Consider the following 27,481-nt stretch of genomic DNA (forward strand, 5'->3'; position numbering starts at 1 on the left):
CCCATGATGTCAAGCAAAGAGGCACTGAGTTTGAAGGTAGGCCTTGAAATACATCCACAGGTACACCTCCAATTGACTAAAATGATGTCAATTAGCCTATCAGAAGCTTCTAAAGCCATGACATGATTGTTTGGAATTTTCCAAGCTGTTTAAAGGCACAGTCAATTTAGTGTATGTAAACTTCTGAGCCACTGGAATTGTGATACAGTGAATTATAAGTTAAATAATCTACCTGTTAAACAATTGTTTGAAAAATGACTTGTCATGCACAAAGTAAATGTCCTAACCAACTTCCCAAAACTATAGTTTGTTCACAACAAATTTGTGGAGTGGTTGAAAAACGAGTTTTAAATGAATCCAACCTAAGTGTACGTAAACTTCCGACTTCAACTGTATATAGATGATGTCGCCATAGTCTAGGACCGAAAGGAACGTTGACTGAATAATCTGCTTTCTATTTAGCGAGAGGCAGGACCTATTTCTATAGAAGAAGTACATTTTTACACTTAGCAGTTTTACTAACTCATCAATAAACTTTTTAAAAGACAGCTTTTCATTTTTCAGATGCCCAGATATTTGTAAGCTTCTTCCACATTTTATGTTACAGCCTTATTCAAAAATGTATTAGCTTTTTTTTATTTTTTATCTACACACTATTTTTTTTCAATCAATCTACACACATAATCTACACACAATACACACATAATGACAAAGCGAAAACAGGTTTTTGTAAAATTGCAAATGTATAAAATAAAATAAACTGATATACATAAATATTTAGACCCTTTGCTATGTGACATGAAATTGAGCTCAGGTGCATCCTGTTTCCATTGATCATTCTTGAGATGTTTCTACAACTTCATTGGAGTCCACCTGTGGTAAATTCAATTGATTGMACATGATTTGTAAAGGCACACACCTGTCTATATAAGGTCCCACAGTTGACAGTGCATGTCAGAGCAAAAACGAAGCCATGAGGTCGAAGGAATTGTTCGTAGAGCTCCGAGACAGGATTGTGTCGAGACACAGATCTGAGGAAGGGTACCAAAAAATGTCTGCAGCATTGAAGGTACCCAAGAACACAATGGCCTCCATCATTCTTAAATGGGAGAAGGTTGGAACCACCAAGACTCTTCCTAGTACTGGCCACCCAGCCAAACTGAGAAATCGGGGAAGAATTGCCTTGTTCAGGGAGGTGACCAAGAATAAATGGTCACTCTGACAAAGCTCCAGGGTTCCTCTGTGGAAATGGGAGAACCTTCCAGCAGGACAACGATCTCTGCAGCACTCCACCAATCATGCCTTTATGGTAGAGTGGCCAGATGGAATCCACTCCTTAGTAAAAGGCACATGACAGCCTGCTTGGAGTTTGCCAAAAGGCACCTAAAGGACTCAGAACATGAGAAACAAGATTCTCTGGTTTTGAAACCAAGATTMAACTCTTTGGCCTGAATGCCAAGCATCACGTGTTGAGAAACCAGACACTACTCATCACCTGGCCAATACCATCCCTATGGTGGTGGCAGCATAATGCTGTGGAGATGTTTTTTAGAGGCAGGGACTGGGAGACTAGTCAGGATTGAAGGAAAGTAGAATGGAGCAAAGTATAGAGATCCTTGACGAAAACCTGCTCCAGAGTGGTCAGGAACTCAGACTGGGGTGAAGGTTTACCTTCCAACAGGACAACAACCCTAAGCACACAGCCAAGATAATGCAGGAGTGGCTTTGGGACAAGTCTCTGAATGTCCTTGAGTGGTACAGCCAGAGCCCGAACTTGTACCACTATCTAACATCTCTGGAGAGACCTGAAAATAGCTGTGCATTGACACTCCCCATCCAACCTGACAGAGCTTGAGGGGATCTGCAGAGAAGAATGGGAGAAACTCCCCAAATACAGGTGTGTCAAGCGTCATACACAAGATTAGAGGCTGTAATCGCTGCCAACTGTGCTTCAACAAAGTACTTGAGTAAAGGGTCTGAACACTTATGTAAATMGYATTTCAGTTGTAATTTTKTTTTAATACATTTGCAAAAATGTCTAAAACCCTGTTTTTGCTTTGTCATTGMGGGGTATTSTGTGTAGATMTATCCATTTTAGAATAAGGCTGTAACGTACCAAAATGTGGAAAAAGTGAAGGAGTCTGAATACTTTCTGAATGCACTGTTCATATGCTTAAATCAGTTATTTTTATGGACTCTAGAGAATCAAATCAAGTTTATTTTATATAGCCCTTCGTACATCAGCTAATATCTCGAAGTGCTGTACAGACACCCAGCCTAAAACCCCAAACAGCAAGCAAGTAGAGAACATACTTAGTTTTACCTACATTCAATACTAATTTCAGGTCAATAAAGTTGTAATATAATGAAGGCGAACTGTTCCTAATTTTGTACACAGTGTTTATGCCATATGATAAGCTGCAAAAATCATTGAGATAGCTGATACAACGACAATCAAATTAAACATATTGGAGATAATATTTTGAAGATAAATATTCAACCTGAAATAGGATATTGGCCCAGTTTTATTGGAAGGCATTCTAATTGGTCAACCACAGGCTAGGGCTGGGTTATAAACTACATCCTGTCCCTTTGTTCACTGACGATGGCGAGAACCACAGGAGAGAATCACAGGGGAGGACAGGGGAGGAACGTCCATCTACCTCGCAGCGTAACATCTATGATTTATCCTCTTTGAATAAACCTCTTTTCCTTCCCCTGATTTGCTTTGGGGTCTGTGTTAAAGAATAACGTCAACTAGATCTTACAACTAGACAAAAAGGAAATTTTAATTTGAGAATACAACACAGAAACAAAGACAGAACCACTTCCTCTATTGCAGGATTGCGATTGATCATTGACATTTTGAATAATAGTTTAACTACTAAAACAAGTTTAAACATTTCACTTCAAAAGAACCAACACTTCACTACAAAATGTACAAATAAGCTAACTCGTATGTAAGGATTAGACATCTTAGTCTAAACAATAGATCATTGAGTAGTAATAAGTAGGCAATTATAACTAAAGCGTCATTTCAGYTTAACAAAAGAACTCRATACCAGCGGTGGCCAACCTTGCTCCACTGATCCCTGATCTACTTGGTGAGCAGACTTCTGTTCCAGCCCAGCAATAGCACACTTGATTATCAACTCATTATTGATGGGCTGAAACAGAACCCTGCACACCCAGCAGACCTCCAAAAGGGTTGGACTGTTCCAATTATAATCGGTTTATACATTGTGTGTGTGATGTTAACTGTATTTTTGTATACAACATGTGCTAATATAGGTAGGCCTACACATATAACCCATGTTAGCAAATGTTCTATACAAAAATACTGCTGGTATACACAGTTGCTTTGTGAGAAGGTGTTCCAAGTTCACAGTTAACAATGGCTATGTAAATGCAAGATGAAAAGTACCAGTGGCCCGGCTTTGGCCCCAAGTGAGAGCAGGTCTGCCGGAGCCATGGCCCAGTGAGACACGGGTGCCGGCAAGTGTAGATGGAAACCGAAAATTCTGAGCCTTTTGACTAAAACACTGTATGGATATGCGCCATTACTCTCTTGGGCCATTCATTGGGAATTCTCGCTTCATCTGCAAACAGGCTTTCACAGTGCTCCATATTTGAGGACAGAAAACATAAAGAGAAAACAGGCTTCATTATACATCACTGAATATTATGTTGGTATTACAGTATCTCTGTCAAAGTTTTCCCTCTAGTACAGTAACTGGATCTGTAAACTTTTCATGTCCTCCTGAAGTTACCTGCCCTATCCAGTTGCCTAAGCTCTCCCTTCACTGACAGCWGGAACTACAATTTCACCCTCTTCCATGGATGTTATCTACAAATGCATTGAGACTGTACATTTAAAACAATGATTAGGTAATAGAACATTAGCTAGCTGCTGACATTTAATGAACTTAGCTAAACAGTGTGTAAAGTTTTTTAGCTAGCAGCTCAGTTACCCTACTTTTCAAAATGTATTTACTTACTTGAATAGYTCCTCCCAGTGCCTGTTTTTGGGTCCTTACAAAAAATGTAAAAATGGGCAAGATTTTTTCGGTGGCAGCAAAGCGCAGCCATGTGGATGAATGGAGACAAGGCAAAAAGTGTGTGTGTCACCAGAGCAGTTTAGAACGTGTTGTGACGTTTGACTTTACCAGCGTAATCCACTTTCAACAAATATAAACCGCAGACAGTTAGCCACACTTGATAACTAGCACACGTAACAAATCTACAAACTGTGTCCTACGGAAAATAGTGACGCACATAACACCTCTTCTACAGGCATGTGGGGGAGGGTTCTTGAAATGTAACATCAATTAAAATCTTGCTGCTGGGAGCCAGTGGACTATTCAAACCATTTTTTCAATACAAAAAATCTCAAAGGGAGGCATGACACTGATATGATTTTGGTGGTATGGCAACGAGAGACTAGCTAGTGTAACACAAGACATGGAAAGAGCGTTGAGAGTTGTAACTTTGCTAACAAGCAATGCAGGGATGGAGTATTTGGCAAAGGCAGGGAAAAAAGAAAAGCATGCAAGCATTAAACATTTTTMGGGGGGGAGGGAACACCTCTGTTCACTTGGAAGTGGTGCATGCAATCACAGCTGTATAGTACAAAACATTATGGGTTGTGTGTTCAAAGAGAATACATGATTATTTATTGCCTTTRATAGAAGCTACGTGAGAGAGGTTTCTGTTTTGACAACAGCATTACGTCATACTATACTGCACATCTGTAAAGCGTGAAAAGATCACGGTTATATGTAGTGTTGTTTTGGTCAAACTAAYAATGAGATAACATGCTGGATGGATTGCATGGGGGGGAAATAAGCCCACACAACTGTCTTATTCCATAAGATAATTTAATATGGAGGAAGACCCTGTCAATTGTTCATCGTGCATTATTGGTGATGCACATATAGTTGTGAGTACTTCATCATAAGCCTTCAGGTGACAGAAGACACGTGCTCAAAAATGTAGCCAAAACTCAGATCCTTCCAATTCGCTCTGTGGCCAGATCTCAAACTGGCTGACTGAGGTCATAGTATGGATACTAGAGGTTCATGCCAACTGGGTTAGTTTCCAGGTGTCATTCAGTTCAGGACTACTTTCAGGCCACTCCGAGAAGTGGACAATGCCAACAAGTGGGTGGCCTGCAGAACCAGCAGTGCAAATTACCTTACATGGCTCCAATACCAGGAGCTGCTAGGAGCTGTTATGGATGCACATTTCTGGACACAAACCTCAGAATAGGGGGATTTCTGAAAAACTGCTGATTTTTGGGAAATAAAAACGTGGGCATTTTCGAAAAGCTTCTGGAATTGTATAACCCTAATCTTTGGTAAATGGTGTGAATGCTAAGGATCAAGGGTCAGTYTGTGGTTTATTACCAGTTTCTGCATGGGTCTTCTTTTGCTCTAGGTTGGTAGTGATGTCATGAACATCCACGTAGGCCCGAACTAGTCGCCATAAGAACGTAGTGTTCTGTCCAAACTGAAGAAAAGAGGTGTTAGTGTCAAACTTTATATWATTAACTTTTATTTGGAGGCAGGGTTCACGTAGGCGCTCTCTTCTGCGCCAACCTGGATTCAAATAGTATTTGCTTTCTTTCAAATACTGTAAGCACCTTTGGATTAGGCCTGTCTASAGTGCCAGATGYGCAAGATTTGCTCTTTTGGAACTATTCAATTTGTTGCWTTGCACCAAGCAAACCCAAGCAAGCGCATGGGAATTTGTTTTGACAGAAAGCATGTGAACCCATGTCTGCTACTGCTGTGATTTATAACAAATACAGATATCTACTAGCCCTAGGACATCCAAACTCAAGACTTGGACAGTTGGTTGATGTGGCCCACCTGCTCCCTCTTATCCAGCATGGTGCGGAGGCATTCCCTCTTGTCTCCATCGCTGCCGTCGTGTAGAGCGTCCACCCTCTCCAGAAGGGCTGAGAACTGATTCAGAGGCTCGATCACATTCACTTCATACGGACTCTGACCCTCAGCCTCAATCTGCTCTTCTTCCTCGGAGTCGGTTAAAGCTGTTATGTACCTGAAACACAAAAAGCATCCATTAGCACCACAGCCTACACCTTCCTAATATTGAGTTGCACCTCCTTTTGCACTCAGAACAGCCTCAATTTGTCAGGTAATGGACTCCAAGGTTTCGAAACTGTTCCAAAGAGATGCGGGCCCATGTTGACTCCAATGCTTCCCACGGTTGTGGCAGGTTGGCTGGATGTCCTTTGTGTGGTGGACCATTCTTGAGACACACAGGAAACTTGTGTGAAACACCCAGCAGCGTTTCAGTTCCTGGCACACTCAAACCAGGTGTGCCTGGCACTTACTACCATACTCGGTCCAAAGGCACTTACATCTTTTGTTCTGCCCAKTCATCCTCGGAATGGCACACATACACAATCCATGTCTCAAGGCTTAAAAATCCTTATTTAACCTGTCTCCRCCCCTTCATCTACYCTGATTGAAGTGGATGTAACAAGTGACATCGATAAGGGATCATAGACTATCCAGGTGAACGCTATGTCATGGAAAGAGCACTGTTCCTAATGTTGTGTACATTCAGTGTATATTCTCAGTTCCCTTCATGTGTTTTCATAGTAAACACAGGTGGGAGGAAGATGAARTGATGGTGGTTCAAACTAGTGTTGAAGATTTTCATACCGTTCCTGTACCATACGGTATTACCGGCAGTGCACACAATGTAATTACACACAAAACAAATTTAGGCAGCAGGGATCTTGATCCAMMAGGGGATTGATTGTTGTAACCAAGAAGCTTGATCTTGCAAGCTATTAAGTTAGCAAACCTGAGCCCTGAGCTGGAGCTCATTCTCTAAGATGTGCCAAATAAATAAAATGTACAGCTAGTGTAGCATGCACCAWCAGGCTATTCCTAAAATGTAGACTGGCATTATAAATAACCAACTTGCATTTTTTTTATTTAACTAGGCAAGTCAGTTAAGAACAAATTCTTATTTACAATGACGGCCTAGGAACAGTGGGTTAACTGCCTTGTTCAGGGGCAGAAAGACAGATGTTTTACCTTGTCAGCTCGGGGATTCGATCTAGCAACCTTTTGGTTACTGGCCCAACGCTCTAACCACTAGGCTACCTGTCACCCCTAAATAAAAGGTGAAATAAAATGTAAAGTGAAGGCTGAGTGTATCTCCAGAAAGGGAGCTTCAGTTAATGAGTTATTTTTTTTACCCTCMCTCTGCCAGACGCTGTCAATAACGGATTAACATCCACTGCATATTTACACGCCAAGAGCGACATGTTTGTTTACACAAGTGGGTCACTTAATTGTGTGCCTAGCAGTTAAAAAGTCTTAATACAGACACTTGAAGGGTTTCCCGGGCCAAACACAGGGAGACTGGTCTCTGTCATGGCGAGGCACGCAGTGTCGGACACTTGTCTCTATCATTGTGAGGCATACAATGTGCCCGCATTAGCACTGCTTTTACAGCCTTCGAAAAATGTCCCCTTTCAATTGCTGTAGCTAAGTATGTACTAACACCCACAGCTAACACTTGAGTAGGGGAAGGGAAAAAGCTGACCGTCAGGTAGAAATAAAAAGACATGGAGGACTGAAAGTGAAAAAGTTCAAACATGAAAGGCCTCCATTAAGTTCCGGCAACAGCTGCGTGTGCGTCATTTGTGGTTCTGGGAAAGTTTGTCTGGGAGCGATGGTTCTGGGTAAGGGGGAGGTGTGTTGGAGTGGGCAGTGGGCAGGGGGAGGAGTGTCGGAGTGGACAGGTGCATCTTGGGCCCACAACTGGAGGCCCAAGATGATTCCTCTCACCCCACCTCAGGCCCGAATAACTGATTACTTAAATCAGTACCTTTGAGACAAAAGAATGTGTTTGCAGGAAAACTGCAACACTGCTTCTCTGCAGGGCAGGCAGCAAAATCCAATGACGTTGTAAGAACCTGGCAAGCCAATGTTGAAATTCTACTTATCTACAATAACCCTTCCAAATGCTTGAGAAAAGTCAGCCAACGTCTAAAACTTCAGGAATAGTGTGTCACTAGTCTTGAAATAGTTGATGTAATCTATGTTAAGTTCTTAAGCAACACAAGCAAAAATGGCTATAGACCTATTAGCCCATTTCTCCAATTTTCTCTCAGTAAAAATGGACACAAATACAGTCATGGAAGTGCTTTAATCTTAGAGATGGGCACAGTTATTTGAAAATCCGAAAAGACGTTAGTATCGATTACTTGGGAGCGTATTCATTTTCACCCCCAAAAAATATAGGCCTATTTTGACAATGAAAAGGCTTGGTCTCATTCAAATAAAAGTACCTATGTGACATTGCTATATAGCCTACAACGATAGACCATTACATTCAAAACATTAATTTTAAAAAACCTGACCGTTATGAGTGCGCCCCATAAATAAAATAAATAAAAAAGACATGGTGCTTATTGTTGCTGTCGGCCAATCAAAGTGGCTACAGTCAGAGGCTCTATGTGTAGCAAAGTGGGTGTTTTCTTATCAAAGCAAAAAAAAAAAAAAAATTAAGGTATTAAGTCGGCTAAATGAGGAGTTGGCTACAATGATCAACCAACCAGTAGGCTGTTGTTTCATATGAATGAAGTTGTTAGGGAGCACAGCAAAATAGCCTCAATTAGCCTTGTGTAACAGTATACCTGTAGTCCGTCCCCTCGCCCCGGGCGCGAACCAGGGACCCTCTGCACACATCAACAACAGTCACCCACGAAGCATCGTTACCCATCGCTCCACAAAAGCCGCGGCCCTTGCAGAGCAAGGGGAACCACTACTTCAAGGTCTCAAAGCGAGTGACGTCACTGATTGAAACGCTATTAGCGCGCACCACCGCTAACTAGCTAGCCATTTCACATTGGTTACACTTGCTACTTCAGCTAGCTGGCTAACTTAGCTGGCTACTGTAGCTACAACGATGATGCAATGAAGACAGGCTACCAGATGGAATGATAGAAAAACGTGTTGCTGCCATAAATTCTAACTAGAGCGAGTCAGTTTGGCTACTCTTTCTCCCTCCGTGCCACACACAGACTGTCACACACACCGGCCCCTGCTCCAAACTCACCCCTCCCTCCTGCTGAAACAAAGGTTCCAAAACCCCTCTCTGCACAGTGACCTCGGAGTAAGCTCCAAACCTGTAGGCTAGTGCTGAACCCATTTTTATTATTAAACCTTTTTTTGTTGTTGTTATTTTTAGTTAAATCGGCCAATACAACAGGACTTAAAATTATGAATGGACACGCTCGTGTGAGCTGCGATGGCCCTTCTCCAAATTGTGGTGTATTTATTTTTTTGCGCTTGCACACAATGTACTTGTACATTGAGTGATTCTCAGTATTTATCCAGATCCCTAGCGGAGACCTCCCCGGTTACATTCTCTCCTTCATGCAGTCATTTACTGATTCATTCACTTGTCCAGTCATTCATCCCTTTGTCCTTTCGTTCATGCAGTCCTCTCTTTCCCTCTCTGCACTTGTTTACTCAATGAAAGATGGTGAGAGGCAGCAATGCTGAGCACTGAGTGATCAGCGCATTCCTGTCACACCATTCCACAGCCATTGAATCACTGGAGTTGAGACAGAATAAAAGCCCAGGATGTAAGGCTGTGGAGGTCATGAAACTTTCCGCTGGTGATTGTCAAGGAAATAACTCCCGGCCTCACGGTAATTGACCGTTAATTAACATAAACACATTTAGCATCTCCTGGCTTCCACGCAGCGCCTACAAGCCACTGATGCAGACCTTTGGGACAATCTACATTTTAAAAACTCAAATCCATGTAATATAGCCTACACCATTACAATAAATCCATTATTTTAAACCGGTCTAGAGAAAGATGATATGAAGAAAATGTAGTCTATTTCAGAAGAACAGAATAGCATACTCGGAGTTGTCCTTATGTTAAGCCCTGATTTGGCTATGATATAAGGCTGTGGGCTACACTAGTTCACTTAGCAGACAAGATTTGCTTAGAATTCCGTGGTATTGTTTTATAGTCTGAAGAATACAACTGAACATAGCTGAATAMAAGAGGATTTTTTCTCCAGAGGATTTCCGACAGAGTGCGCACATTTCTGTGTTGAGCGCTTAACAAAATAAAAAAAAGTGTCCTCCTATTACGCTTAATTTAGTTATTATGCAACTTCAGTTGTGATACAAACGTTGGGCTACAMGTTTTGACTTTTAATACATTCTAAGGCTGCATGATGCAACTAACGATTTGAAAAAAAAGTTGCATGAAAGGCATGCTTTGTTTTTTGCTCAGGCTGCACACATCAGTCTCTCATTTACAATTTTACAAGCACTGGATAATGCCTTGAATTTCCCGGCAGCACTCCCTTTGTGTGGCCATAATGCCCCCCCCCCCCCAAAACATGCCTTTTGCAGCCATTATAATGCCTCCCAGCTGCATGCTCCAAAGGACCAATCACTCATGGCTCTCTCAGATATCAATTCTTATTAGCCAATGCAGTCACGTGATCGCGTCTCTCTCACAGTCTACACGTGAAGAACYACACATCGTAGATGCAACTGTGCGCGTCCTTATCCAATTACGAGGCGCATATTCAAGATATCAATACACGCCTGAGGGGCCCTGGTGTAGAGGATCAGCATGGCAAAGGTGTTGTTGCCTACCCTTACCACCTGGAGGCGACCAGTCAGGAAGTCCAGGATGCAGTTGCAGAGGGAGGTGTTTAGTCCTAGGGTCCTTAGCTTAGTGATGAGTTGTGGGCACTATGGTGTTGAACGCTGAGCTGAAGTCAATGAACAGCCTTCTCACATAGGTGTTCCTTTTGTCCAAGTGGGAAAGGGCAGTGTGGAGTGCGATTGAGATTGCGTCATCTGTGGATCTGTTGAGGCGGTATGCGAATTGAGTGGGTCTAGGTTTTCCGGGATGATGGTGTTGATGTGAGCCATGATCAAAGCACTTCATGGCTACCGACGTGAGTGCTACGGGGCGGTAGTTATGTAGGCAGGTTACCTTCGCCTTCTTGGGCACAGGGACAATGGTGGTCTGCTTGAAACATGTAGGTTTTAAAGACTTGGTCAGGGAGATGTTGAAAATGTCAGTGAAGGCACTTGCCAGTTGGTCCGCGCATGCTCTTACATGTCCTGGTAAACCGTCTGGCCCCGTGGCCAAGTGAACACTGACCTGTTTAAAAAAGTATTGCGATCTAATGCTAGTTCTACACACAGACAACATTTTCTCAGTGAGAGGGATTGGACATTTACTATGCAGACGGAGAATCCAGGTTGGAGTGTTTCAAGGGAGCTTAGCAGCAGTGGTCACCATGGTAAAGCGTCAAAACCAACATGAAGAGTTTAAACTCCCAACATCCTCTGATCTAGGGAGCATTAAGCTCAGCTCATAGAGAATGCATCACTGGTAGTGAGAGGGGCCACTCAAGGCTGGATTTAGATTGGGGGGCTTGGTTCATCTTTCCATCAATCCTGACTACTCTCTCAGTTCCTGCCGCTGAAAAACACCCCCACAGCATGATGCTGCCACCACCATGCTTCCTCCAGACGTGCCGCTTGGCATTCAAGCCAAAGAGCTCAATCTTGGTTTCATCAGACCAGAGAATCTTGTTTCTCATGGTCTGAGTCCTTTAGGGGCCCTTTGGCAAACTCCAAGCGAGCTGTCATGTGCCTTTTACTGAGGAGTGGCTTCCTTCTGGCCACTCTACCATAAAAGGCCTGATTGGTGGAGTGCTGCAGAGATGGTTGTCCTTCTGAAAGGTTTCTCCCATCTACACAGAGGAACTCTGGAGCTCTGTCAGAGTGACCATTGGGTTCTTGGTCACCTCCCTGACCAAGGCCCATCTCCCTCATTTGGCCAGCTCTAGGAAGAGTTCCAAACTTCTTCCATTTAAGAATGATGGAGGCCACAGTGTTCTTGGGGAACTTCAATGCTGCAGGGCTGGCGCAGCAGTCTGAGGCACTGCATCTTAGTGCTAGAGGCTTCACTACAGACCCTGGTTCGATTCCAGGCTGCATCACAACCGCCGTGATTGGGAGTACCATAGGGCAATGCACAATTGGCCCAGCTTCGTCCAGGTTAGGGTTTGGCCGGGGTAGGCTGTCATTGTAAAATAATAAATTATTCTTAACCGACTTGCCTAACTAAATTWAAAAAAAAAGTTTGTTACCCTTCCCCAGATCTGTGCCTCAACACAATCCTGTCTCGGAGCTCTACGGACAATACCTTCATCCTCGTGGCTTGCTTTTTGCTCTGGGACCGTTTATATAGACAGGTGTGCCATTACAAATCATGTCCAATCAATTGAATTTACGACAGGTGGACTCCAATCAGGTTGTAGAAACATCTCAAGGATGATCAATGGAAACAGGATGCACCTGAGCTCATTTTCAAGTCTCATAGGAAAGGGTCTGAATAGTTATGTAAATAAGGTATTTGTTTTTTATTTGTAATACATTTGCATACATTCCTAAAAAACAGTTTTTGTTGTCATTATGGGTTATTGTGTATAGGTTGAAAATGTAAAAAAAGTTTAATCCATTTTAGAATAAGGCTGAAACGTAACAAAATGTGAAAAATTCAAGGGGTCTGAATACTTTCTGAATGGACTGTATAGTGTAAATAAGTGCCTTCCGTGAAGTTCCGAATGCAAGAGACGGAGACAAAATGCATCCGACATGATGCTTTAAAATGAGGCCTTTGACAGCTCGGCATACAGACTGGGAGATTGATGGGCCTGCTCGGTTGAGGTGGTATATTCAAGGTAGCCGTTTTGACAGATGAGTGATTGGTGCAAACAGTTGGAGCTTTCCTCCTTGCGAGTGTCTAAACTGAGCAAATATACTCCTTAACCTGCTACATAATTAAGCCTCCTTCCTTGTCACGCGTCAATGCAGCACAGAGTAAGTACAGTCTGTTCCCAGTAATAGGCACTTCGTGTTTTTGCAAGACCAAGCACAATCTGCAATACCTCAACACTGGTCACGATCTGCATATCTTTGCAAACACACCAGAAAAAGCCAATTGTAGGTTACACAACACAAGACTGAAAAAGGGCTATAGAAAAATAAGAGGGCCGACAGCTTCGGAAATAGAAGTATGGGCATCTTCACAGCAATAATGTATTTCTAGTTACTGCAAGTGTGGATGTATTGTGCTAAAAGAACTTCAAAAATAAGTTCAAAAGAGGTTACACTGCTCTCATGTGCTTTACTTGGGTGAAACTCCAGCATTTCTTTAAGACAAGATCAAGGATGACAACCAAAGACATTGTTTTTACCAGGCCCCTTTTACCCTAGCCTTCTGCTACTGAATAATCACAAAAAAGACATGGCCTAAAATAAAAAGATCGTCTCTGGGCCACACGTTATGCACCCATGCTGTAGGACATGCCTCTAAACATCAATCATAAAAAAATGTATCAATTCATTGCACATTTTGCTAGATTTTTTATCTCCAGACAAAGACAATTAAGCCTAAGAAGAAAACAAGCTGTCAATTAGAGGTCGAYCGATTAATTAGGGCCGATTTCAAGTGTTCATAACAAATCGGTAATCGGCATTTTTGGACACCGATTGCGGCCGATTACATTGCACTCCACGAGGAGACTGCGTGGCAGGCTGACTACCTGTTATGCGAGTGCAGCAAGGAGCTAAGGTAAGGTGCTAGCTAGCATTAAACCTATCTTAACATAATCACTAGTTAACTACACATGGTTGTTGATATTACAAGTTTATCTAGCTTGTCCTGCGTTGCATATAATCGATGCGGTGCCTGTTAATTTATCATTAAATCACAGCCTACTTCGCCAAACGGGTGATTTAACAAGCGCATTCGCAAAAAAAGCACTGTCGTTGCACCAATGTGTACATAACCATAAACATCAATACCTTTCTTAAAATCAATACACAAGTATATACACTGCTCAAAAAAATAAAGGGAACACTTAAACAACACAATGTAACTCCAAGTCAATCACACTTCTGTGAAATCAAACTGTCCACTTAGGAAGCAACACTGATTGACAATAAAATTTCCATGCTGTTGTGCAAATGGAATAGACAACAGGTGGAAATTAATTAGCAATTAGCAAGACACCCCAATAAAGGAGTGATTCTGCAGGTGGTGACCACAGACCATTTCTCAGTTCCTTATGTTGTCCTGGCTGATGTTTTGGTCACTTTTGAATGCTGGCGGTGCTTTCACTCTAGTGTGCATGAGACGGAGTCTACAACCACACAAGTGGCTCAGGTAGTGCAGTCATCCAGGATGGCACATCAATGCGAGCGTGGCAAGAAGGTTTGCTGTGTCTGTCAGCGTAGTGTCCAGAGCATGGAGGCCTACCAGGCGACGGCCAGTACATCAGGAGACGTGGAGGAGGCCGTAGGAGGGCAACAACCCACAGCAGGACCGCTACCCTCCGTCTTTGTGCAAGGAGGAGCACTGCCAGAGCCTGCAAAATGACCTCCAGCAGGCCACAAATGTGCATGTCGTCTGCTCAACGGTCAGAAACAGTAGACTCCATGAGGGTGGTATGGGGGCCGACGTCCACAGGTGGGGTTGTGCTTACAGCCCAACACGTGCAGGACGTTTGGCATTTGCCAGAGAACACCAAGATTGGCAAAATTCGCCACTGGCGCCCTGTGCTCTTCACAGATGAAAGCAGGTTCACACTGAGCACATGTGACAGACGTGACAGAGTCTGGAGACGCCGGTGGAGAACGTTTCTGCTGCCTGCAACATCCTCCAGCATGACCGGTTTGGCGGTGGTCAGTCATGCTGTGGGTGGCATTTCTTTGGGGGGCCGCACAGCCCTCCATGTGCTCGCCAGAGGTAGCCTGACTGCCATTAGGTACGAGATGAGATCCTCAGACCTTGTGAGACCATATGCTGACACATGCACATTTGTGGCCTGCTGGAGTGTCATTTTGCAGGGCTCTGGCAGTGCTCCTCCTTGCACAAGCGGGAGGTAGCGTCCTCTGCTGGGTTTTTGCCCTCTACGCCTCCTCCACGTCTCCTGATGTACTGGCCTGTCTCCTGGTAGCGCTCCTGCTCTGGACACTACGCTGACAGACACAGCAAACCTTCTTGCCACAGCTCGCATTGATGTTGCCATCCTGGATGAGCTGCACTACCTGAGCCACTTGTGGTGGGTTGTAGACTCCGTCTCATGCTACCACTAGAGTGAAAGCACCGCCAGCATTCAAAAGTGACCAAAAATCAGCCAGGAACATAGGAACTGAGAAGTGGTCTGTGGTCACCACCTGCAGAACCACTCCTTTATTGGGGGTGTCTTGCTAATTGCCTATAATTTCCACCTTTTGTCTATTCCATTTGCACAACAGCAGTGTGAATGTATTGTCAATCAGTGTTGCTTCCTAAGTGGACAGTTTGATTTCACAGAAGTGTGATTGACTTGGAGTTACATTGTGTTGTTTAAGTGTTCCCTTTATTTTTTTGAGCAGTGTACATCTTTTTATGCCATGGTATCTTAGTCAAAATGCTGGTATCATGACAACACTAGTCTCCCTCTCCAACAGGGACGAGGATACACTCCATTGATTACAAAAGGTAACAGAAATGACCAAATATGACTTGGTCTTCATCATGTGATATAGTATATGATCTATTTTTGTATTACACTTCCATTCTATTAGCTTTTTCACTACAAAAAAATAGGAGAGTAGTACGCTTTAAAGTAGACCATCTGATTATTATTTTGGTTCCTATCACACCAAACTATATCACTCAAGTATGGACCGGTTCCACCAGTCTGAACCGTACACCTTGTAGTAAATGATGGCCTGAGTAACAGTGCCTAGGCCCTCAAAGTCTAAACGAGGAAGTGTGAGGCACAGCCACAGACAGACTGAACTAAGACACCAAAACAACAATGATTAACTACCCAGAGTACTCTGGCTGGCTGTTGGCCTGCTTGTTATGTTGTTACAGCAAGAATTGCTCCAGGCGACTGCTGCCAGAGCTCTGCCAGGAGATAAATCTGGAGCCAACTTAGCTCCAGATTTACTCCCCCCAGTTAAATTAGCTCCAGATTTACTTCCCCCAGTTAATTTAAGGAGCCATGATCCAGCTCTGATCTGAAGCCCATTATACTCCTCTACCCCGCCCACTTCGCTGGGTTTGAATGCTTCTTTTTCTTGGCATTCTTAGTGAAAGTAAAGTCAATTGAGGTGATCCTCTCCTAGTCAGAGCAATGTCCCGCAACGCTATAAGTTATTACTCTACAGCATTTTCTTGTTTCAAGGAAGTCCCAGAACATCACTAAGAAAAGTCTACCCCTTTCCTCTTTATATTCACCAGCAGAAAATATCAAACTCGCTTACGTATTTTTTCCAGAGATCAAGACTATACTGTGAACAGGCGTAACAGAGTAGCCTCATGTCTCACTCCACTTTCTGTTCTCACCTCTTGCATATGAAATGGAACGTAGTTGCAGGCTGCAATTATGGTATTAGGAACCATTTGGTGGTGGCTTGTGGTTACAACAATCATGTTGTGTTTTTTTTGAACATTCAAAATGGGAAGCCATAACTTGGATGTCAGTTAGTTCATTTGTCACACAGTCAGAGTCATTCGCATACCCGGGCGACCCATAGGGAAGACAACAGTAACGGGAAAAAATTCAATAGGGCCTACTGAGGTTCAATGCAAAGTTCAGATTTACTGCTCAATCAAACTGAAATTTGGATCAAAGTAAACACGCGGAATCTTCCTCTAAGCAAGAGATACATTTATTTTTTTTATGATTCCAAAAATGTAATAAGCAAGCCTACGTGGATAATATTTCAACTAAAACTTCTCACAAAGCTTTAACACCACAAGTGTCTTTATTTTAATATTCACTACTTACATGTAAATATATTAGTGGTTTTAAGAGACAGTGAATTTAAAAGAGACATTTGTTATGTTATTCTAGGCTGGCGTGTTATCAAGGTATTTGGCTGCGGACGGAAGAGGATGGGCATGTGGCACTACTGTAAATTCCACTCTGACACCACATTCACATCTCATTTAACCAGATATAATGATTGAGCAAGTCAATTTGGCTTTGCGACGCAAAATGAGCATGTAACTTTGGCTCATTAAGATATTGAGTATGTTTACATGCACACTAATAAATTAAGCGGCACCAGTTCAGAAAGGAAACGTGAGTGCCCCGCCTCGGGCTGACGCACCAGCTGAGATGGCATACTAGCCTCATACTAGAGGCTAGTATCAATCACGCCAACCTTATTTGACGGTCTATTTAAGCTGACCGGATCTGCTCACTCACTGCTACTGCTAATATGTGCTGGCTTCTTGCTCCCACCACAACCCCAGCCTCCACCTGTTAGGTTCTGTGTTCCTGTCGGAAGATGGCTGGCTGCAAGTAGGACCTTCAACAGGTACTCGTCTCTATTGTGTAAGTAGAGGTATTTCACCTAAATACAGAGAAATTAATGTTTGTTCTATGTCAAAACCCATTATTTCTCCCCAGTAGGATTCAATAGCAGGTCAGGACCAAAAGAGAGTGATCTGCCCTTGATCTGTGATCTGCCACATTCTCTCTAACAAGGGTAAAACACCTGGTTTCCTGAGCAATCTTTTAAATTATTAGGACATGTAACAGCTTATAAAATCGGTGTTCCAGCGGTGGATTTGATCCGCGCATGTGCCGGCTCCAGTATCGCAAGACTCCCTCTTATGTGCGAGTGAAGTGAGTTTCGGAAAAACTTAAAAGTACGCATCTTAGAAATAGTACACATACAAGGTTTGTATGTCTGAACTCAATCAAATAGTCTTCGCAAAAATAACATGGTCACTGTGGCAGAGTGTTTATTTTGATTGGCGATTTCCTGTGTTTATCAAAAGTCCCATCAGTAGCCTTATTTCAGATGTGTCCACGTGAACAGGCTTATTAGGGAAATCGTTCTTGCAAAGCATGAACACGTTTTAAATGAACTATTAAATTAAATGCATGCAACTGTGCTCACTGATCAAGTACAGGTGGGATAGTTAAGGTGGTGCAGCTGGCAAAGAGGAAACCAGCATTTGAGTATAAAATGCGTGGTGGATGCTTTGATAGAGGAGATATTGCCTACTGCAATCATATCATATTAATATCAGTGAATATTAGTGTATTGTTTTAGGAAATGTAAAAGGAGCTTGAGCCATTGAACATAAAATAGTACTGTGCCATTGACCGAAATGTCTGTTTTTCATTTTTTAAACAACTAATTAACTGACGTCGGTTCAATTATTTGAAATCCATTTAATTCTGGGGGTTTTCTGTGAGCTCGATGTGCAGTTTCTGTCGAGATGATAAATCAGATCAAGCCTGAACTGTGGGATGTAGTAGGGAGTTGTAGTTGCCAACAGGCCAATATTATACATAGTTCAGCGCAGAAAACATGGTAATTAATTAAAATGACCATAATCCACTGCGCACCCGTCTGTGCAGAGCAGACATGGAGACAGAAGAGAGAACCATGATCGAGAGGGATAGAGTTGCTTCGTGAGCCTGAAAACACATGATCTAAGTGATTGATAGGTGGTATTCAGCAGTCATAAAAGTATGTCTTATTTCCTCAAATTGTGATTTTTGTCAGACAGTATAGGCAGAAGCTCTTTTTTTTTTACCCCTTTTTCCTCCCCAATTCTGTGGTATCCAATTGGTAGTAACAGTCTTGTCTCATCGCTGCAACTCCCGTACAGACTCGGGAGAGGCGAAGGTCGGGAGCCGTGCGTCCTCCGAAACACAACTCAACCATGCCGCACTGCTTCTTGACACAATGCCCACTTATCCCGGAAGTCAGTCGCACCTAGTGACCGTGTCAGTTTGCACTGCGCCCGGCCCGCCACAGGAGTCGCTAGTGCGCGATGGGACAAGGACATCCCTGCCAGCCAAACCCTCCCCTAACCCGGACGACGCTGGGCCAATTGTGCACCGCCCCATGGGTCTCCCGGTCGGGGCCGGCTGCGATAGAGCTCGAACCCAGAAACTCTAGTGGCACAGCTAGCACTGCGATGCAGTGCCTTAGACCACTGCGCCACTCGGGAGGCCCTAGGCAGCAGCTCTAGAGATGAGGTGATGACTTGAATTTTTTTTATTTATTTATTTATTTATTTTATTTAACCTTTATTTAACCAGGTAGGCAAATTGAGAACACGTTCTCATTTACAATTGCGACCTGGCCAAGATAAAGCAAAGCAGTTCGACACATACAACAACACATAGTTACACATGGAGTAAAACAAACATATAGTCAATAATACAGTGAAAAAAAAAATAAGTCTATATACAATGTGAGCAAGTGAGGTGAGATAAGGGAGGTGAAGGCAAACAAATATATGTATAAATAAATAAAATAAATAAATAAAAATATAAAAGGCCATGGAGGTGAAGTGAATACAACACAGCAAGTAAAATAAAACTAAAAAAAAACCTGGAATGGTTGGTTTGCAGCGGAAGAAAGTGCAAAGTAGAGACAGAAAATAATGGGGTGCAAAGGAGCAAAATAAAGTAATAAAATAAATACAGTAGGTAAAGAGGTAGTTGTTTGGGCTAAATTGTAGATGGGTTATGTACATGAAATGAAATAAAACATATTTTATTAAAGTAATGTGAATAAATTATGATTATTTAATCAAACCCGAAATCCGTGATATAATCGATCCGAAACGATCTCAAAGCACTAATTGCTCAGCACTAGCATAGAAATAAAAGTGTGTAAAATACTATGAACAGTGCCTTGTTTTTTCTATGAAATCATACCGATGGGTGGATTTCCCCCCTGTATCTGAACCAAACATGTGAATATCCCAGAGGGAGAGATGGGACTCACCCTCCTTCACTCTCAGCCTCCTCCTCAGAGCTTTGGCCTCCAGCTCTGGCCACTCCCCCTGCAACTTTCCTCCTGCGTGTGGGTGTAGTTCGGTTTGGCGGGCCTGCCCTTACGCGAGCCACTGCCCCCTCAGCCCGGCTGCTGCGTCCTCTCAGCTCATCCCTGACGTGGTCCTGCAGCTTTGGGATGGCACTCTTTAGGGCCCGCACCTCTTCCTTCAGCTCTGACACACTGGATCAGGGCTGCGAGACGATCTAGAACCTCAGCCTGACCCGGCATTTCCCTCACCACCATACTGGCTCCAGCCACCCGCTGGTCATTACTGGTGAGGTACAGCTTACTGTGCACACCATGTCCACTCATTGGCACGGCCCTCCTACTGCTGTACAACACCACAGTGCCCAAGCTGAGGCCAGCCGCTCCAGCCAACACACCCAGGACCAGAGCCTTGTTGTCTGACAGGGCCATCCTGCCGGCCTGGAGAGAAAGGGAGAAATGAGAAAGACACATGAATAATGAATTTGTTTTGTTGTGCAGGGACAATTTCCGATTTTAAGAATCCTTTAGGCTACTTGAATATCCGGCAGCTGAGAAATTAGGTTAACATACATATCAGCAAAGGTCCAAGATCTGGATACAGCAGAGTTGACTGACCAAGGAGCTGAGTTAGCCAGCCCTCGTAGTCTTTTACCTGTGATGTATATGCCTAACCCAATCGCATCTCCATTCTAACCTAACTCCATTTCTACCAGTCTGTATCAAAATCGATTTGATAGCTTCTGTCACACGAGCAGGTATAATCTCTGTGCCTCTAAAATAATACCATTTAGGCTATTTGTCTAAGCTCTTAACTGTTTCTACTAACACTGGGGTGAGACCTACGGATAAATTGCCCTCAAGCCAATTAAGGTCACTGTTAATCAACAGACAGGTCATTCAGGGCAGTATTGTAATAGGATTGGTCAGCTAGCTGTCAAATGTGGAGTGCCTCACTTGAAAGATCAAGCAAGCTAGTTTGGGATAAKAATGTAGCTACTGTAACTAGTAAGACACGAAACTTCTGCAACCCAGCAACCATACAGTGACAGCAAAGATGAGTTTGAGAAAGTGACCTTCTTAGCTAACGTTAGCTAGTAYCTAGCTGTCAAGCTACAGCTGGCGACCTCCTGGGGTGAAATAAGTCACTCTCCTGTAATGTCCTCGCATTCACCTCAATGTTAGACTAGATAGCTACGTTTGCACAAAGGGTTAACGTTAACAGGATTAGCTCGCTAGCGAATACTCAAGCTAGTTTATCTCGTCAACTCGCGAGCCAGAATAACGTTAAAGAAAAAGGCATGCCATGGCATYGACAAAGTCACCTAGCTTGCCAACTAGTGCCAGACATGGGTGTTTACTATGTGGTGTCTACTAGCTATAAGCACACAGATAAAATAGCTAACTAAACATAAAAGCAGTGACTTTCATTAACCTATTAAATCATACAAATCAAACAATTATATATAATTTTATCTCCAAAAAGTTTGAAATTGTGTCTGTCAGCGACCTTACTGCGGAGAAGCGTTCAGTCTTTGTTCTATATGTCCCGTTTGAGAAGTTCTTCTTCTTCTTGTGGGTTTTATGGCAGACTACACCAAAAAGGTGTATTGCCGCCACCAACTGGACGGTTTGAAACCCCCAAAAAAGACAATTAAATAATAAATCCATACGTAATAGTGAAACTTAATCCACCGTAATAAAATTGTACATTGCCAAAACAAACAAAACTCCCACTTCTTCCTTCTTTTAATTCTACATGTGTCCCTTCTCAGGCTCTAAGACCTGAGAAGGTGGTACGGCTTGCGCCAATATTTCATGTAAATCTTTTGCTGAGAAATCTTTCAGCACCAGGAACAGCTCTGGGGGCATCCACTATGAATTTGATCTTCCTGGACCTTCTCTCCATCTTGGCTGTGCCATTAATTACCATAGCAATAAAGGTAAAAAATTCAAAATCWAATTTATTTATATAGCCCTTCTTACATCAGCTGATATATCAAAGTGCTGTACAGAAACCCAGCCTAAAACCCCAAACAGCAAGCAATGCAGGTGTAGAAGCACAGTGGCTAGGAAAAACTCCCTAGAAAGGCCAAAACCTAGGAATAAACCTAGAGAGGAACCAGGCTATGAGGGCTGGCCAGTCCTCTTCTGGCTGTGCCGGGTGGAGATTATAACAGAACATGGCCAAGATGTTCAAATGTTCATAAATGACCAGCATGGTCAAATAACTAATAATCCACATAGTTTAGTCAGAGGGTGCAACAAGTCAGCACCTCAGGAGTAAATGTCAGTTGGCTTTTTCATAGCCGATCATTGAGAGTATCTCTACCGCTCCTGCTGTCTCTAGAGAGTTGAAACAGTAAGTCTGGCAGGTAGCACGCCTGGTGAACCAGGTCAGGGTTCCATAGCCGCAGCAGAACATTTAACTGGAGCAGCAGCACGGCAAGTGGACTGGGGACAGCAAGGAGTCATCATGCCAGCTAGTCCTGAGGCATGGTCCTAGGGCTCAGGTCCTCCGAGAGAGAGAGAGAAAGAAAAGAAAAGTCTTCTTAACCTTTAAATGTCAGGATCCTGCTGGTGAAAGGCACACCCTGCAGCCTGAAGTGTAGACCTATTCACCACCATGGACTATTCTGGTGCACATTCAAACCTCAACCCTTTTCACAGCTGCTGCATATGAAATGCTCTATAAGCCCTGACTTTGTCCACCTCATTCTCTTTCACAATTGTGGGGCATTCAAAAGACGTGGCTTCATGGTTCACCACAATTGCAACATGTCCCATATTAATTACTTTTATACACAATATGATTTTTTTCCAACTTGGACATCTCGGCTTCCTTCTGCAAACACTTGATACATGACCAAAAGCTTCACAGTGATCACATGCATTGGTCTTGGGATAAAATTGTCTGACTCTGTAGTTATACTAACTGCACTTGAGTAGGGAGAGACTCGTTTTAAAAAAAATTAAACAGATATACTACTCACCTTTTCACCAATCACCACACGATTCATCCAACGTGCTTCAATCACCCCAGGAATATTTTTCATCTCTTCAAAATCAACCACGAAACGCCAGATATAACCCCCTTGAGAGGTGCCCTGTTCTGAAGAGACACACACGACACTTCAAACTTATCAAATCGGTTCAGACTGATCCGCAGAAGCACAAAAAATATAAACATGGCCACCTCTCGTGATCCTCACACCCTTCACTTTACCCAGCACTCTCTCCACCAGTTTGGATAACTCAAATGGTTTCTTCAAGATTGGTACTCTGCTCAGTTGCTCCTCATTAACCTCATTAACAAACTGTACTCCTACTAGATATGAAGGGTCATTCTCATCACTGTACACTACTTTACTCAATTTTCTATTCTTTTGGACAATACTCCAATTCTCCTTGATTCTACCGCAATTGTGTTCAGAATCCACTTCATCATCTGCTTCCAACATCACGCTTCCTATCTTTTGACAAGTTCTTCTTCTTCTTCTTCCTCTTCTTCTTCTTCTTCGTATTTGTTGGTATTATGGCGGTCGGAAAACAAATGTTATAGGTGAATGCTCCCACCTACAGTATTGGCTGTGTATTATTAGCCTACAATTCTGTAGTATGAATTCATTACACTTTGTGAAAAATTGCCCTACCAACTAACCCTGTGTAACATGTCTTGTATTTCATGTTGTATAATTACACAAAATCTGAATAGTTCCCATGCCTGATATTACTGAACATTCCTTTTGTTGTTGTAAGTGCCCTTTTTAATGTCACACACTTCCTTCTCCCTGTGTACTGTATCCATGTGGACGAGGTAGGCTACTGACAAATGTCCCATGAAAATATGTTAAAACACAGATATTGAGTTTATATTGTCACTGACATTGTAATATTATGGTCTTCTACCAGTATATTGTGATATTTATGCTTTTCATGCATTTCTGAACTTTTCATCTGTTGATTTGTGAATGCTGTACATGCTAGCTGCCTACTGTACTTTCTACTGTAGGCTACAGTACATGTTGTCATTGGGCTAGCATGGCTATTCATATCCCCTGTTGTTAATTTGTACTTTACAGAGGAGTTGGTGCATAAGGGCAGCACAACATTTAATTTATGGATGTTTATTTCTTTATAATTTATGTCATGTGTTTTTGTTTGTTATGATATTTTGACTATATTTTTCTGTTAGTTTGCAAGCGCACATCATGTACTNATGTTTATTTCTTTATAATTTATGTCATGTGTTTTTGTTTGTTATGATATTTTGACTATATTTTTCTGTTAGTTTGCAAGCGCACATCATGTACTAACGGTACATAACGCCTGGCTGTAATTTATGAAAATTGGCTAGCCCCATAGGCTAAACATACATCACACAGGTGAAGTCGGGAGTTTATATACACTTAGGTTGGAGTCATTAAAACTCATTTTTCAACCACTCCACAAATTTCTTGTTAACAAACTATAGTTTTGGCAAGTCGGTTAGGACATCTACTTTGTGCATGACACAAGTAATTTTTCCAACAATTGTTGACATACAGATTATTTTACTTATAATTCACTGTATCACAATTCCAGTGGGTCAGAAGTTTACAAAAAAAAATACAGAAAATGATGTCATGGCTTTAGAAGATTCTGATAGGCTAATCGACATAATTTGAGTCAATTGGAGGTGTACCTGTGGATGTATTTCAAGGCCTACCTTCAAACTCCTCCTTGCTTGACATCATGGGAAAATCAAAAGAAATCAGGCAAGACCTCAGAAAAATAATTGTAGACCTCCACAAGTCTGGTTCATCCTTGGGAGCAATTTCCAAACGCCTGAAGGTACCACGTTCATCTGTACAAACAATAGTACACAAGTATAAACACCATGGGACCACGCAGCCGTCATACCGCTCAGGAAGGAGACGCGTTCTGTATCCTAGAGATGAATGTACTTGGTGCGAAAAGTGCAAATCAATCCCAGAACAACAGCAAAGGACCTTGTGAAGATGCTGGAGGAAACAGGTACAAAAGTATCTATATCCACAGTAAAACGAGTCCTATATCGACATAACCTGAAATGCTGCTCAGCAAGAAAGAAGCCACTGCTCCAAAACCACCATAAAAAAGTCAGACTACGGTTTGCAACTGCTCATGGTGACAAAGATCTTACTTTTTGGAGAAATGTCCTCTGGTCTGAAGAAACAAAAATAGGACTGTTTGGCCAWAATGACTATTGTTATGTTTGGAGGAAAAAGGGGGATGTTTGCAAGCTGAAGAACACCATCCCAACCGTGAAGCACAGGGGTGGCAGCATCATGTTATGGGGGTGATTTGCTGCAGGAGGGACTGGTGCACTTCACAAAATAGATATTATCATGAGGTAGGAAAATTATGTGGATATATTGAAGCAGCATCTCAAGACATCAGTCAGGAAGTTAATGCTTGGTCGCAAATGGGTCTTCCAAATGAAAAATGACCCCAAGCATATTGCCAAAGTTGTGGCAAAATGGCTTAAGGACAACAAGGTCAAGGTATTGGAGTGGCCATCACAAAGCCCTGACCTCAATCCTATAGAAAACGTGTGGGCAGAACTGAAAAAGCGTGTGCGAGCACCTGACTCAGTTACACCAGCTTGTGGAAGGCTACCTGAAACGTTTGACCCAAGTTAAACAACTTAAAGGCAATGCTACCAAATACTAATTGAGTGTATGTAAACTTCTGACCCACTGGGAATGTGATGAAAGAAATAAAAGCTGAAGTAAATCATTCTCTCAACTATTTTTCTGACATTTCACATTCTTAAAATAAAGTGGTGATCCTAACTGACCTGAGACAGGGTATTTTTACTAGGATTAAATGTTGGGAATTGTGAAAAACTGAGTTTAAATGTATTTGGCTAAAGTGTATGTAAACTTCTGACTTCAACTGTACATTGCACTATATTGTATGGTTATTTAATGAGATGATTGTTATTCTTATTTGCAACCTGTCTACTGTATCCATGTGGAAGAGAGAAGTTTGTGCATAAGGGCAGCACAGCATTTCATCAGAACACAATGCAGAGGCAATCTATACCGGTCACACCAGCACCCATTAAAACTTCACCACTATTCCACTACTTTGGCCCTATCTGATCCTACTCCAGGCCGGCAGCCTGGAAGGATGGGACACTATCGTTCAAAACATCTTGTAACTCTTCTGCAGTAAAATCTCATACACCCAAGTACTTCTCTGCAGCTGCCACCACTACATCTATCCTCAGTGATTTATTTACGTTCCATTCCTGCGATACATTTGACAACCATGGTCATGAARATAAAAAATTTAAAAACCTTACTGAAGTTATTCCTATCACTCTCTATTGGCCTCAGCCTACTCACAGGAATCATCTTACGATTCCTCACCTTGGAGCCATCTTCCTCTACTACTTCACTGCCTCAGTATACGACACCTTCTGAACTACTCTGATGCTGGCAACCTCAACCTGCCTTTCCCCCACAGGACCATAGGTACCCATACAGTTTACACAAACAACRTTTCCCACCGATACTACAGATTCTTTGTCTCATGTCCTCCTTCACACTTCTAACATCTAGGAATCTCCCTCCTACACACTGCTGCCACATGACCATAAGCTTGACACCTAAAACACCTTAATGGATTTGGGACAAAAGCTCTCACAGGATACCTGACACATCCTAACATGACTTTATCTGGTAAAGACTGCATCAAAACTCAATAGTACAGACAGTATCTTCTCTGTTTCAACACGCTCTCCACCAGGTCTGCATCGCATCAATAGGCGGGTGTCACAGACACCGGGAATCTTCAACTTTAGTTGATCCTCCTTTTTTTCCTGCCCGCCTTCTTACCGACCTCTATGGGTTCCTCTGACTCCATCTACAAATCTAAAAACCATTCAGGCCTAGGCCTACCTGCCATCTTGTCCTCTAAAATAAGAACCTAAACAAATGCAATGGCAACTTCCTCCAACTTATCTATTCTTCTTCGTTGGTTTTTAAATGGTGGTTGGCAACCAAATGGTGCATTACCGCCATCAACTGGACAGGCGTGTAAATCCATTACAGATTGTTAAACAAAAGTGGAACAGAATTTTTTTTAAATAACTACATAAAATGAATAAACACAATAATATATGTATTTCTAATATTCAAAAGTAAACAAAAACAAAACAAAAATGTTACTCCTTCAATCGGATTCATAATGTCTATTCAGATCCCTACACAGACTTAGGAACCTGGGATAGGYGAACCTCTTCTTTCGGTATTCCCTGTAACATTTCAGCTGTAAAGTCCCGGAGATCCAGAAATATTTTCGCCGCCTTCACAATGATGCCTAGCTTCTTTGATTTTTGATTAGTTTGATTAGTGCAATTTATCACTTGCACTATAACCGCAACAAAGTCCACCTTCTTCACTGCTAGTGTTTCTAGATCCTTCTCCTGAACGTCATTCACGCAAGCTTTGGGGCATCCACTACAAACTAATCTCCATTCGCTCCTTCAGCTATTTTCACTGCCTCCACATATAATGGCCAAAAGTATATGGTCACCTACTCATAGAGCA

The 27,481-nt window shown here is 42.5% G+C and overlaps 1 protein-coding gene across 1 annotated transcript in view; it reads right to left on the bottom strand.

Annotated features, from left to right (window-relative positions):
• LOC111978416 (regulator of microtubule dynamics protein 2) overlaps positions 1–27,481 on the bottom strand; it is a 91,590-nt gene that overhangs the window by 43,102 nt on the left and 21,007 nt on the right. The window contains 4 exon segments of the mRNA XM_024008476.2: positions 5,406–5,508; positions 5,871–6,063; positions 19,866–20,093; positions 20,095–20,342. Coding sequence (XP_023864244.2) covers positions 5,406–5,508; positions 5,871–6,063; positions 19,866–20,093; positions 20,095–20,342 — 772 coding nt within the window.

This window comes from Salvelinus sp. IW2-2015, linkage group LG18, assembly GCF_002910315.2.
Source record: "Salvelinus sp. IW2-2015 linkage group LG18, ASM291031v2, whole genome shotgun sequence".
Lineage (NCBI taxonomy): Eukaryota > Metazoa > Chordata > Actinopteri > Salmoniformes > Salmonidae > Salvelinus > Salvelinus sp. IW2-2015.